Source organism: Sipha flava, unplaced genomic scaffold (genome assembly GCF_003268045.1).
Source record: "Sipha flava isolate LNK unplaced genomic scaffold, YSA_version1 39_pilon_pilon, whole genome shotgun sequence".
NCBI lineage: Eukaryota > Metazoa > Arthropoda > Insecta > Hemiptera > Aphididae > Sipha > Sipha flava.
Genome location: NW_020273107.1, coordinates 186,408 through 198,947, shown reverse-complemented (window position 1 = coordinate 198,947; position 12,540 = coordinate 186,408). Strand labels below are relative to the sequence as shown.

At 34.0% G+C, this 12,540-nt stretch overlaps 2 protein-coding genes across 4 annotated transcripts in view; one reads left to right on the top strand and one right to left on the bottom strand.

Moving 5' to 3' along the window:
• LOC112688478 (calcitonin gene-related peptide type 1 receptor-like) overlaps positions 1 to 10,506 on the bottom strand; it is a 174,526-nt gene extending 164,020 nt beyond the window's left edge. The window contains exon 1 of one of the 2 annotated variants that reach the window (XM_025561669.1): positions 10,315 to 10,506. In XM_025561669.1, coding sequence (XP_025417454.1) covers positions 10,315 to 10,394 — 80 coding nt within the window. In that variant the 5' untranslated portion in view covers positions 10,395 to 10,506. The remainder of the gene's footprint in view (positions 1 to 10,314) is intronic. The other variant, XM_025561680.1, reaches the window with a different exon arrangement.
• Positions 10,507 to 11,039: 533 nt separating this feature from the next.
• Positions 11,040 to 12,540, top strand: part of LOC112688475 (TBC1 domain family member 30-like) — a 49,697-nt gene continuing 48,196 nt past the window's right edge. Inside the window, exons 1-2 of one of the 2 annotated variants that reach the window (XM_025561664.1) lie at positions 11,040 to 11,158; positions 11,315 to 11,685. In XM_025561664.1, coding sequence (XP_025417449.1) covers positions 11,416 to 11,685 — 270 coding nt within the window. In that variant the 5' untranslated portion in view covers positions 11,040 to 11,158; positions 11,315 to 11,415. The remainder of the gene's footprint in view (positions 11,159 to 11,314; positions 11,686 to 12,540) is intronic. The other variant, XM_025561665.1, reaches the window with a different exon arrangement.

Genomic DNA, 12,540 nt, shown 5'->3' with positions numbered 1-12,540 from the left:
TATTGTGACGCTTTAGAAAGTTATTATAGATATATCAGTATGCCACGAAATGGTGCTTAAACGGAAAAAATGTAATTCTAGCATATGCTAAAGATATTAGGAGATACGAAAAGCAATGTAGTTAAGGTCATAGAGAAGTTAATAGTGCTCAGTCACAGAATAAACCTCACTATCAATGAGAAAAAAAAAACAAGTATCTAATAATGACTCTGCGTTTAATAAATAAAACAGCACTAAAAATGGGTCCTTAGTCTTGTAAAGAAGTGGATGAATTTAAATATCTTGGAGACAACATAAACACAAAAATAATATTGCAAGATGAGATCCAATTGAGAATAATTAGTGTGAATAAAGCATATTTTGCCATAAATAATATGTCGAGTCCTAGACTACTGACGGTACGAAAGAGAAATGGTTTAATGTTTTAAAAATAAATAAATTAAAGAAAGTATTCGATGCATCAAATCAACATAGTATACTTGTTACATATTATATTACAATTATTACAGTCGACACGAGTGTCTTTTTCTTTTGCAAAACCAGACCAACCTATGTTGATGGAATCGTATTTCAAAAGCAATGACTAGTAATTATTGTCTTCTATTGTTCAACTATAGACAAAAAGAAGAACAAATTCGTAGAATAAATATCCAAACAGGGAACAAGCCGCTTGAAAAAGTAGAACATTATAAATACCTAGGCAGTATAATCAACCAAGACAGAAGATGTATCATAAAAATAAGATCCAGAATCGCACAGGCAAAGTCAGCCTTTATGAAAAAGAAAAAATTTCATTGCTCCAATAACATGAGTATTAAGAGGCGAAAACTTTTCATAAAAGTATATGTATGGATTGTGGCACTCTATGGTTGTGAAACATGGATATTAAATAAGGTAGAATAACGAACACTCGAAAGTTTCGAAATGTGGTATTGGAGAAAGATGCTGAGAGTGAGTTGGATGTGTCCATGCCAACAATAACATACTCAGTGAAATAGAGGAATGAAGAGAGATACTCAAAGCCATCAGAACAAGGCGATTAAACATGATAAGTCGTTTATTGAGATACGAAAATGAACTAACCCATAGAATAATAGAAGGGATAATTGAAGGTAAAAGGGACCGAGGACGTCCGAGAACTTCATTTGTCAAACAAATGATCTCCGATACTGGACACCTAGTTAGTTACACCGAATTATTTAGTATTTAAATAGGCTAGCTGAAAACAGAGAAGAGTAGAGAACGAACATTTAATTGCAAAACTAAAAAAAAAAAAAGATTGTTCAGCTAGAACAGTGCTTCTCAACTTTTTTCAAACTGCCGTCCTCCTAAGAAGCAATATTTTTTCAACGCCCCTCCCACCCATCACATCATTAAAATAAAAATAGTATATATGAAATGTTTATAATTGAATACTAAATAATTTAGATATAAATGTAAATATAATAAAAATAAAATGTAAAATGTATGTTTAAATATACAGTAATCCCTCGTTATCCGCGTTTCTTTTATCCATGGTTTCGATTATCCGCGGTTCAGTCTATGATAATATATTATTAGAGCAGAGGATTTGTAGCATTTGCATATTTTTTTTTGCACAGTGACAAAAATAGTAGAGTGCGAAACAAATACGTTTCATGCTTCAACAAAGCTAGTTTTGAAATTTTATTGTGCATATAAATGCATATTTTGCATTTTTTTTGGTTTTAAGGGCATATTTCTTCCATTTTATACTTTTAGATCCATATTTTAAATAATTTATTGTTTTATCAATATTTTTTCATTGACGTTATTATTTATTTATTTATACAACTAAAATGACGTTTAATTTAAAATTATTTTAAATTTTGATAATAATATTAATACAGTTTTTAACTTTTCACAGACCCATCATGGTTTTCCTAAAAATACGTCTCGAGAGTTGTCGATTAGATTGATTGTCGGGTTATTAATTTTGTTTATAGATAGATGAGATAATATTGTCAACGCACAAAATATTGATACGGGGACGCCTGTCATCGATATCGGACATATTCATATTTCAGTAATCACTGTGTTTCTCAACAATTGACAGTCGACCATACGTCCAATCACGTTCTATTTACTATTTATTATAAAAAATGCCTAAAGTTAGTATCCAGAGAAGAAAGCCCTTATAATAAACCCACTTAATTAATTGGAACTTGTAAATTGTTATATAAAGTTGTAAATAAAATGTATTCATTATAATAAGTACCTACAGAAAAATTCTTATTTTTTGTCAAAAAAATTAATTTTAAAATGCATATTTTGTATATTTAAGTTTGCTGGAACGTAACCTTCGCGGATAACGAGAGATTACTGTAATTTAAAAGGATAATTTAAATGTTTTGAAATGTATTGATCAGTGAAATGTTTGGTGATTCAAAGCCAATTTTTTCACGTTTGGTTCAAAATTTGTGAGATGAAGCTGTAAGTCTCCTCTTTTGACAATGTCTAGTTGATTTCTTTTTTTTCGTTATAAGATAATAACGCACTGCCTCTGATATATGTAGTTTATATTTCATAATCACAAATTTATTTTAGAAATCGATAAAAGAAAACAATTAAAGATAAATCTTGGTACGTTGCATTAAACGAAAAAAAAGTTCCCCCCCCCCCAATCCCCCAAAACAAGCCCCCCGCCCCCCCCCCCCAATAGCCCGAAACGAGCTCATCGCCCCCGTTGAGAAGCACTAAATTAGAACAACAATAATATCGTATTGATATCACCGAAATCAATATTAAACGTTTGGCCGTTCACCGAGAAACTACGTATTTACTGTACACGCGCATAAAATTTAACGAGTACTAATAATAATTATTCATGATCAACCGTGGAAAGTGGACCGTTAAAAATGACCGGCATATTGTCTAAAAATCGGATTTGTTCGCGCGCACAACCGCTGGACCGTGGTCAAATTCGATGTTGATGTACACCATCACCATCACGTGTACAATGTATCACATCCCCGTCGTGCTGCTGGGTACAACAAATCGAATAGCGCAGTCAGCAGCAGTTACTGTTTTTGAAAAGCCACAACGGAAGAAGGCGAAAATATATTGCATATACCCACAATTTGCATACATATCCCATTTATTTTTTCCTATTGCTTGATACATGAGAAGTGATTTTAAGTTCTATAAACTTTATACAATAATGGTAAAAATATAGGTATTATTAAAAAAATTAAAACAAAAATTATTTTTTATTCAAACTTAATTAACAGTCAAACTTATAAAAGCAAAGATTTTTGTAAACAGCAAGCAGTTTTGAAATAAAATTATCGACAAAAAGATTTTTAGTAAACTGTTTGCTCATTCATATTTTTAGTTTTTACATGGCTCAAGGTGAGGTGGTCCAGCTATCTCTCCCTCTCCCCTCCCGTAAAACTGCCCTGGTCAGCAGTCGTTCGTCTTTCACGTGTAGAAATCGCGCGACAAAACCACGCGTACATTACATTCGACCTGTATTAACCCGTACGGGTTCAAGACTCCGTCTGTTCAAAACATCATAACCTTAGGCGTAACTAAGGGAGCTTAAAGGAGCTAAAGCCCCCCTAGAATTCCTTGAAGCCCCTCCAAAAATTTTTGAGCAAATTAACCTACAAACTGCTATAGTGTATAAAAGTATTAATTTTAAGTCTCCGGTAATGTAAAAATTATTATGTTTCATAATAACATAATAACATGGATCCACCACCACACTCCAGAGTCAAATCGGCAGTCAGCTGAGTGGACTGTAGCCGGAGAACCACGTCCAAAGAGGCCAAAATCGCAAAAGTCGGCTGGCAAGGTTATGGCATCTGTATTTTGGGATGCGCAAGGAATTTTGTTCATCGACTATCTTGAGAAAGGGAAAAGAATCAACAGCGAATATTACATGGCATTATTGGTGCGTTTGAAGGAAGAAATAACCAAAAAACGACCTCACATGAAGAAGAAAAAAGTGCTCTTTCACCAAGACAATGCACCGTGTCACAAGTCGATCGTAACGATGGCCAAATTGCACGAATTGGGCTTCAAATTGCTTCCGCACCCCCCTTATTCTCCAGATTTGGCTCCCAGCGACTACTACCTGTTCGCAGGCCTGAAAAAAATGCTCGCCAGAAAGAGATTTAGCTCGAATGAAGAGGTGATCGCCGAAACTGAAGCATATTTTGAGGCCAAAGACAAATCGTTTTACAAAAAAGGTATCGAAATGCTAGAGCGGCGTTGGACTGATTGTATCACTCTTGAAGGAATTTATGTTGATGAATAAAATCGAATTTTGCCAAAAAAATGTGTTTTTCTTAGTTATCCTACGGACTTATTGAGTGATGTGTTATGATAAACAAATAATAGTTTAAGAACAGTTAAAATAGTAACAATTAGTGATTTGTAATGTTATTTGATAATACATTTGGATCTATTTTTAAATATATATTATCGAGTTTACGGTAGAGATATTTGTATTTGATAATAATCTATTTCAACCATAAAATGTTTATTCTGTATATTATCTGTGATTACAACTAAGAAGTTGGCGGCAGCGAGTTTTCGAAGAAGTCTGTCGATAATAAATTTGGAATAGAATACGATATATACATGAATGTATGATAATAATATATATAAAGACAGTATCATAAACACTATGGCAGTGGTTCCTAACCTTTTATGAGTGTGACCTTAACATTTTAAATTTAACTTTTGGCGACCCCAAAAAAAAAGAACATAATAAAATTGCAAACATCACTTTCATTTATTAACATCATATCGGTAAATATATTGATACATTTATCTATCCTCAAATATTAAATAAAATAAATTTATAAAATACAAAAAAAAAAACTGATCAACATACGTGATTTACGTCTTAAAATATTATAAAAAGCAATTTATTCTTTGTTTCAAATTTGACATGGTATTAATTGTATTAATTCTTACTTAATGCCTTCCTTGATGCTGAACATATTCCAAGAGTTCTACAATATTTGGATGTATATTCATTGAAAGTGCACATCGCATATCGTGTTGAGCGTCAAGCCGGTTTCTATACTTTGTTTTTATGACAACTAACGTAGAAAAACCGGTTTCACATAAGTATGTGGTTGGGAATGGTAGCAATACATTTTCAGATTCTCTTGATAAAATCGGTTTATCTTTCAGTTGTGCCCAAAATTGCGTCAAACACATTCTTGAAAATTTTTTTTTTAAGACTTGACTGGCTTGAAGATCAAGAAGTTATTTTTGGAACCCGCAAATGTCTTCACCAACTTCGTGAACAGAAATTTCAAAAGGATTTCATACCCAACTGTATTTACTGAGCTCTACGTTTTCTGGTAAATATCGATCGAGTTCTAACTGTAATTTGGCCAAGTACTATTAAAGCAGTAATTTTAAATTATTTAATGTTACCTTTGTTGAATCTTCAAGAAATTCACTTAAAAGGGGAAATGTAGCAATTTTTCCTTGAAACATTTTTTCCCGCCAAAGTACGAGCTTTTGTTTGAATAATGAAATTTTTTCACCAATATCGACCATTGTCCTATTCTTTTCCTGCATCTCAATATTCAATTCATTTAACCGTCCAAAAATATCACTTAGAAAAAACCAATTTAGCGTCCCACGAATATTCATTAAATTTATCAGTCAATGAGTGTTTTTTTTTCTGTTAGAAAAATTTATATTTCTAAACGCAGGCATTACACAGGTAGGAATTTTTCCACGGGAAAGCCAACGTACATCCGAGTGATAAAGTAAATTTACATACTGTGATCCCATCTCGTCACACATGGCATGGAATATTCTTGAATTTAGTGCTCTTGATTTTATGAAATTGACAGTTTGAATTACGTCTTGAAGTACTGAAAAAAGTTCTGGCTGAATTGTTCTAGTTGCTAAATTTTCTCAATGTAAAAACAATGAATAATTACAACATTTGAGTTAACTTCCTGAACTCGTTTACAAAATCCTATTCGATTTCCAAGCATTGCTGGTGCACCATCGGAACAGATACCAACGCAATTACACAAAGCTAGATTATTTTTCCAAAATAATCCATCAACTTTATTAAAAATATCTAAGCCTGTTGCTGTTGTAAGAAGATGCTCATAAAATAAAAATTCTCCACGAAAATCGTCGGTACTTCGATAACGTATGAACACCATCAATTGTGCGTTATTTTGAATATCAACAGATTCATCAATTTTTATGGAAAATTTATTAGCTGCAATCACTTGATGTACTAGCTGTTTTAAAATATTTTCAGACATAAGGTCTATTCTTCGTTTAACTGTGTTATCCAAAAGTGGGATTAATTCCAATTTGTTAGCAATGTCATCTCCGCAGACCGTTCTAACCATAGAAATAGCAGCTGGTTTGATAAGTTCCTCTCCAATATTATGTGCCTTTTTAGAGTGTGCAATTTTCCAAGCAATGTCAAATGATGCTTTTATAGTTTTCTGTAATGAAACTGTAAGTGTATTGGACGGACAATCAAGACGCATACGTTTTGTTTTATTTTTATGTTCCTTCCAAAATTTTAATGGTTTATTTATCAATGTAGGATGAACAGTGTTGAGATGCCGCTTGAGTTTATTTTCTTTCATTGATTCATTTAACAAAATTTGCAGGCAGAACGCACTAACCCCGATCGATTTTTTATTTCTGTAAAACCAAACTTCAAAAAAAAGATGATCTTTAAATGGTAACACGCGCTTAGCCATTTCAAAAAGTTAAATCACTTTAATGTTAAATTAAATAGAAAAAACACGCACTATACGTAAACAGTTAAACGCTAAGAATAACAAGTAATGATGACGAAAGTGGAAAGACTGATAGAAATTAGAATTACACAATATCATTAAATTATTAATACTCACATACGTACGTATGTCATTTATATTATATTTACACAAAACTACGATAAGGACGTACCAAACCGCACCGTGACGTTCCGGGAAATATATTATGAACAATAAGAGAAATTATATGCCTATTACATATTATACTATTATAGTAGTATAATACCTACCTACACGCTATGAGGATACGACCGCGTACAGCCCGCGCCAATCCATTTACATAGGTATTTAAAATTATTTTCTTCTTCAATAAATTTACCATCAGAATATTTCGGGAATTTTTTTTTTTCCGAAATTTAAATTATAATATAATAAAATATAATATGTAAATGTAAAAAAAGCTTTCGCAACCCACCATGAAAACCTCTGCGACCCTAATTTGTGTCGCGTCTCAAAGTTGGGAACCGCTGCACTATGGACTGTAGTTCTAAAGGTATAAAAATCCCAGAATAACAATTCGCACACACGCTAGTCGTACTAGTACACAGCGAACGTATCTGCATTCTACACTTGGTACTTACATAATTGCATATCTCATTTTTTATATATTTTAATTTGTTTACGACACTTGTATTGTGTAATTTGTTTACGTACGTGAATTTGGTCCACCCTTTTTCATGGTTTAACTTGAAACCTATACCAATATTTTACGAGTTACTTGCGAGAATTTGCGAGTTCATTTTCAAAATTTGCGAGTTAGCCGTTTGCGAATTATATTTAAAAAACAGAAGGTTGGGCTAACTTCACATAGCCTCTCCAAGTGGTCCTAGAATTTCAAAATTGTTTAACATTTTTAATTTTATTCAAATTATTTCCAATATTATAATTTTCAGATTATGGAATTAAATTATTATTATGGAATCTTAAAAAATTATTTTATTCGCTAATTCATTTTTACGAAAGGATCAGTGACGGTTCGCGTGCACATGCACTACCTACCCAAACTCAAAAAAAATTGAAAACATAAACCATAATAATACAACTAAATACCTGTAGTGTTATTAAGATTATTTTTCAAAATATAAATTCAGAATAGTATGAAAATAATATAATATTTAGATTGGGTTATTCCAAAAGCCAAACGAGCAGGTGGTTGTCCGCGACAGAACAGTATCGGTGTGTGTGTGTGTGTAAGGGGTGTAATTACGGGGGAGATATGGGGGATAGATCCTCCCCCATGAGCTGTATTTATATATTGTCTTAAACCTACAAATAGCTCAAATACAAACTTATAAATTATTACGAAACTAAAAAAAAAACAAGGTTATAAATATTTATCCGTAAATGTATATGTTTTTTTAATACACCAAATTGTCAAAATGTTCTTTTAACCAACATTGAAAATAGTAATGAAGATCCTAAGGTTAAAACTTTAAAAAGATTGTGTGCTACACGATGGGTGCAGCATTATGATGCGGTAACAGATTTCATTGAACTATTAGCATTTGTAGTTGAATCATAGGTACAGAAAATATTCCTAATTGGAATAATACCACTGCAACGTGCGCTAATGTACTATTAAAAACTATTGATTCAGAATTTCTTATATCTTTACAAGTTATATATATCTATATGTATTTATAAATACAAGTTATAATTATCATTATATTTTGTGGTTTAAGGATTTTCAATTTAATTGATCAACAAAATATATAATAACACCAATTTATTAATGGAGAATATTTTATTTTAAATATAGCTCTTTATTTGGATAACAAATTTAAAATTATATCAAATCATTGTATTATGAAGTGTCTTTAATTGGAAAACCCATGAGTCCTCTGGAAGGTTCTACTGTGTTGCTATAGACCATAATTATAATTGAAAGACGTGTCTACAACTTATAAGTCATAAATTACATACTCGAAAGTCGTATATCATAATTTTTAGGTTGGTAAATTTATAATATAATAACAATGGAAAATGTGAAAATGACCGTTCAAACATATTTAAAATAGTATGATAATTTATTCTCTATATATAAAGGATATTATTATTTTATTTTATAAATGTTATTAAAAAAGTAAAATAACAGGTAGAAACAATGGTTTTTGGTAATTTTTTAGAATTATTCAAAAATCATAGTATCTATATAAAATCACCTTTCACCTGTACTGTACTCTGGTTAGAAATCTGAGAGTAATAATCACATTTAGGGAAAATATTTTTATATACTTAGTTTTAAATAAAAAAAAAAAAAATTTTTAAACAATATTAAAACTTACGAATAAAAGTTTTTTTAAAAAAAAAAAACTGATTTTTTTGCAACCCTAGCTGTGGTGACAAAAGATCTTATCTACAATCGGTTATTACTTTGTTTCCTTTGAAAACGGGCCATTGAAATTCTAGGGCGTGTTAAGTGTACTGACTTCACGGTAGGAAAATGAAATTGACGGGTAAGGAGTGAACTCGCAAATTCTTGCAAATAAAGACGCATCGTTTGGTATAAATTATGAAGTTCTAGGATGACTTAGAGGGGCTACGTGAAGTTGGCCCACCCTTCTGTTTTTAATTATAATTCGCAAATGGCTTACTCGCAAATTTTGAAAATGAACTCGCAAATATTAGTATAGGTTTCAAGTTAATCCGTGAAAAAGGGTGGGCCAACTTCACATACGTAATTTGTTTAGGTGTTCAAACACCAAATATATAAGTATAACACTAATAAATTGTGTGCTTGTGGTAAAAATCGGCAAAATATGAACCCAAAAAATTGGCAAAGACATCTGGATCATTGTTCAAAAATAAAAACAAAATAATCCAATTTGTCCATTAAATCATTCTTTTCTGTACAGAAAAAAATTAAAATCTACGAGTATATACCTACTAAATGGTCTGAATTGTGTTCAGCTTCAAATGTTAAGTGTGTTATAGTTAGGTATTAAAATAATATTACTGGTACCTAATTGGCTGTCTACATATTACCTATTTATTATTTTGTCTTAAAATCATTTGATTTTTAAAAAAAAACATTACAATTACACTTTTTTTTTATTTTATTTACATTTTACTATAACATTTTATAGAACTCTAGCCCCCTTTGATGTTAAGGCCTAATTACGCTTATGACCATAACGTATGGTATTGTTATGGTGAATATTCGATTAAGTCGTCGGTTGATACCACGTATCGTTGACACCCGATTTCGCGAATTCAATGTGATGCGCAACGATCGACGCGTTTACTATTATGTGTTTTTTTCCAATAAAACAGATCTTAAGACGACGAGCCGTCAGTGCGACATCAAAGTGTACCCGTCGCGACAGTGATGACGATGACGCGTCGGTGCGAACGGTCGAAAACACGTCCTCCAGACGGTCCCAAAATACTGCACAAAGAGGTAAGTAGAAATATAGAAAATATAGAAAATACACTCAGCTAATGACGCGCTATCACAATCTCACATAATATGTGATATTATGTAATAAATAATATTATGACATTTACTAACCTTTCAAGCGATTTCTGTCGCACTTTTACACACGCATTCATACACCATATCTGCCGTTTCATTTTTTCGTGTCGTTTCATTTTTTGTAACGATTTATTTTTCCTCCCAGACCTCAAGAAAGAAGTTCTAATACGAAAACCCGTACGACCGAACACGAACGCAAATCGTCTGATCGGCCTTGTAGGTACGCGCGACGAAAACGATCACGTACGTTACCGAAACACGCGCACTGCATCGGCTACGACATTATCATGCCCCCGCGTCCGGGTACACAAATGGTTCCGGTCGCAGTGATTGCCGACCGGTCAGTCGCTCAACACGACGGTACGGAGTGTTTTTGTTACACGGAAAACGAACGCGAAGTATAAAGCACGAAAACCGATTGACGACTGCGTCGGCGACCATAAGATACATTCACCCGGTTTACCGGTGACTCCCGAGTAAAAAGCTCAGCGGACGAACCGGTTACCGATCGGCACCGGACGCGGGACCTCAACCGTTTAATGGTTAAACGATGATTACCGATCCGGCGTTACCGCTTACGCGGTCGCCCGAGCGTAGCTGCGACAGCGGTTCCGGTCGGTTACCGCACCGTCGGCGGAAGACGTGCGAACGCGGTTCGGGTGACGCGTGAACGGCGGAACAACGATGCGGTGTTGTTGTCGAACGACGCGTGCACGCGCACACGGCGCACGAATTAACGTGCATTTGAACAAACACGACCAGTCACCGTACACGACGAGCATCACAACCACCATCACCACACTCCGACTACGAGCACACAACGAACGCATACATTTCGTATGTTTTTTTACGAACGCGCGTGCCTGTATGTATTTAAAGCGTAAGTATGTTTTTTTTTAAGGGTGACGCATGTAAAAAACGTCGTTTTCATGCTGGTACCCGGCGGTTTATGACAATCGTTGTCCGCGTCGCACCCGTACACCGAACGGTGCACGTTTTGCAATCATCTACTACCGACGTCGTTTTTACAACACAGGACAATAACATACGCGTAACGGACACCTCCTGGCCTCTTCGGCGTACCGCGATCGGCCATGACGCGTTCGGTTCCGCGGTCGTGATGCTCTCGGCCTACCGATGACGGTGACGAGATACTTTACTGTGGACTCTATCGTCCAACCGGTACAGCCCGCTGCGTCGGCCGTGGTACCGACCGCCACCGACGAAGACGACGCGATGGTCACGGTGTACGCTCGTGACAGGAGCCACCCGATTGCCATCCCAGCGGCCACTCCGGCCACTCCAACCACCACCGCCTCCGTATCATGTTCGCCGCAGCCCCGACCGGTCCAGCCTACCACCGCCGACCCGGTTATTGGTCAACAGCCCGCTGTCGTTTGCCGACAGGTAAGTCAATTTATTTCCTTTCAACTCGGCAATAACGAAATCGTCGTACTTCTTTTTAAGGTCGCTCCACACTATGCATGTTTCCCATTTCGTATTTTCACCTTTTCGTTAAATTTTGTAAATAGTGTGTATAGCTTTTGCACTTTGTTTAATTAACGAACGAGGCGGTAAAATTGACGATATCAAAGGAATTATTTATTCCATGAAACGAAAAACATACAAAACGCGAAACATGCATAATGTGAAGCAACCTTTATTGCGATGGATTTTAAGTCAACTTCTCTGAAAATCTGAAAAAAGCGGACTTCCGATTTTTAAATCTGAAATTAAATTTTTGGATTTATAAATTTAAATTCTATATATTTTTTTTTTTTTTTTGTACAAAAATCTGTTCAAATCGTTGAACCTACATTTTCTATTGGTTTTTGATGTTTTGTTGACTGTATTAAATCAAATTCTAATCATGACTAGTTTTTAAACTTCTCTAATGTTATTTTAAACATGGTAAATATATTAATATTGTCAAAAAAAAATATGTAGTTATCGTAACTTGATTATAAGGGTCACATAAAACAATTTTAATTCAAAATATTAAAATCCGAACGCCTGGTTTAGAGTAAAATCTAGATTTTAGAATCCTGAATCCAGATTCAGGCTTCAGATCTCGAAAATTCATACTTCACTTCGGCACATCAAGATTTTTCTTATCAATACTTTTTTATCCTAAATTGTTATGGTCGAATTGCTCTCTTGTCGAAAAAAGTAATATAATACCATGTTATAGTGATATATTATTTTGGTTGTATACCATTCAGTAGTGTAGATAGAAAGGTCTCCGGTGCAGTAAATAAACAT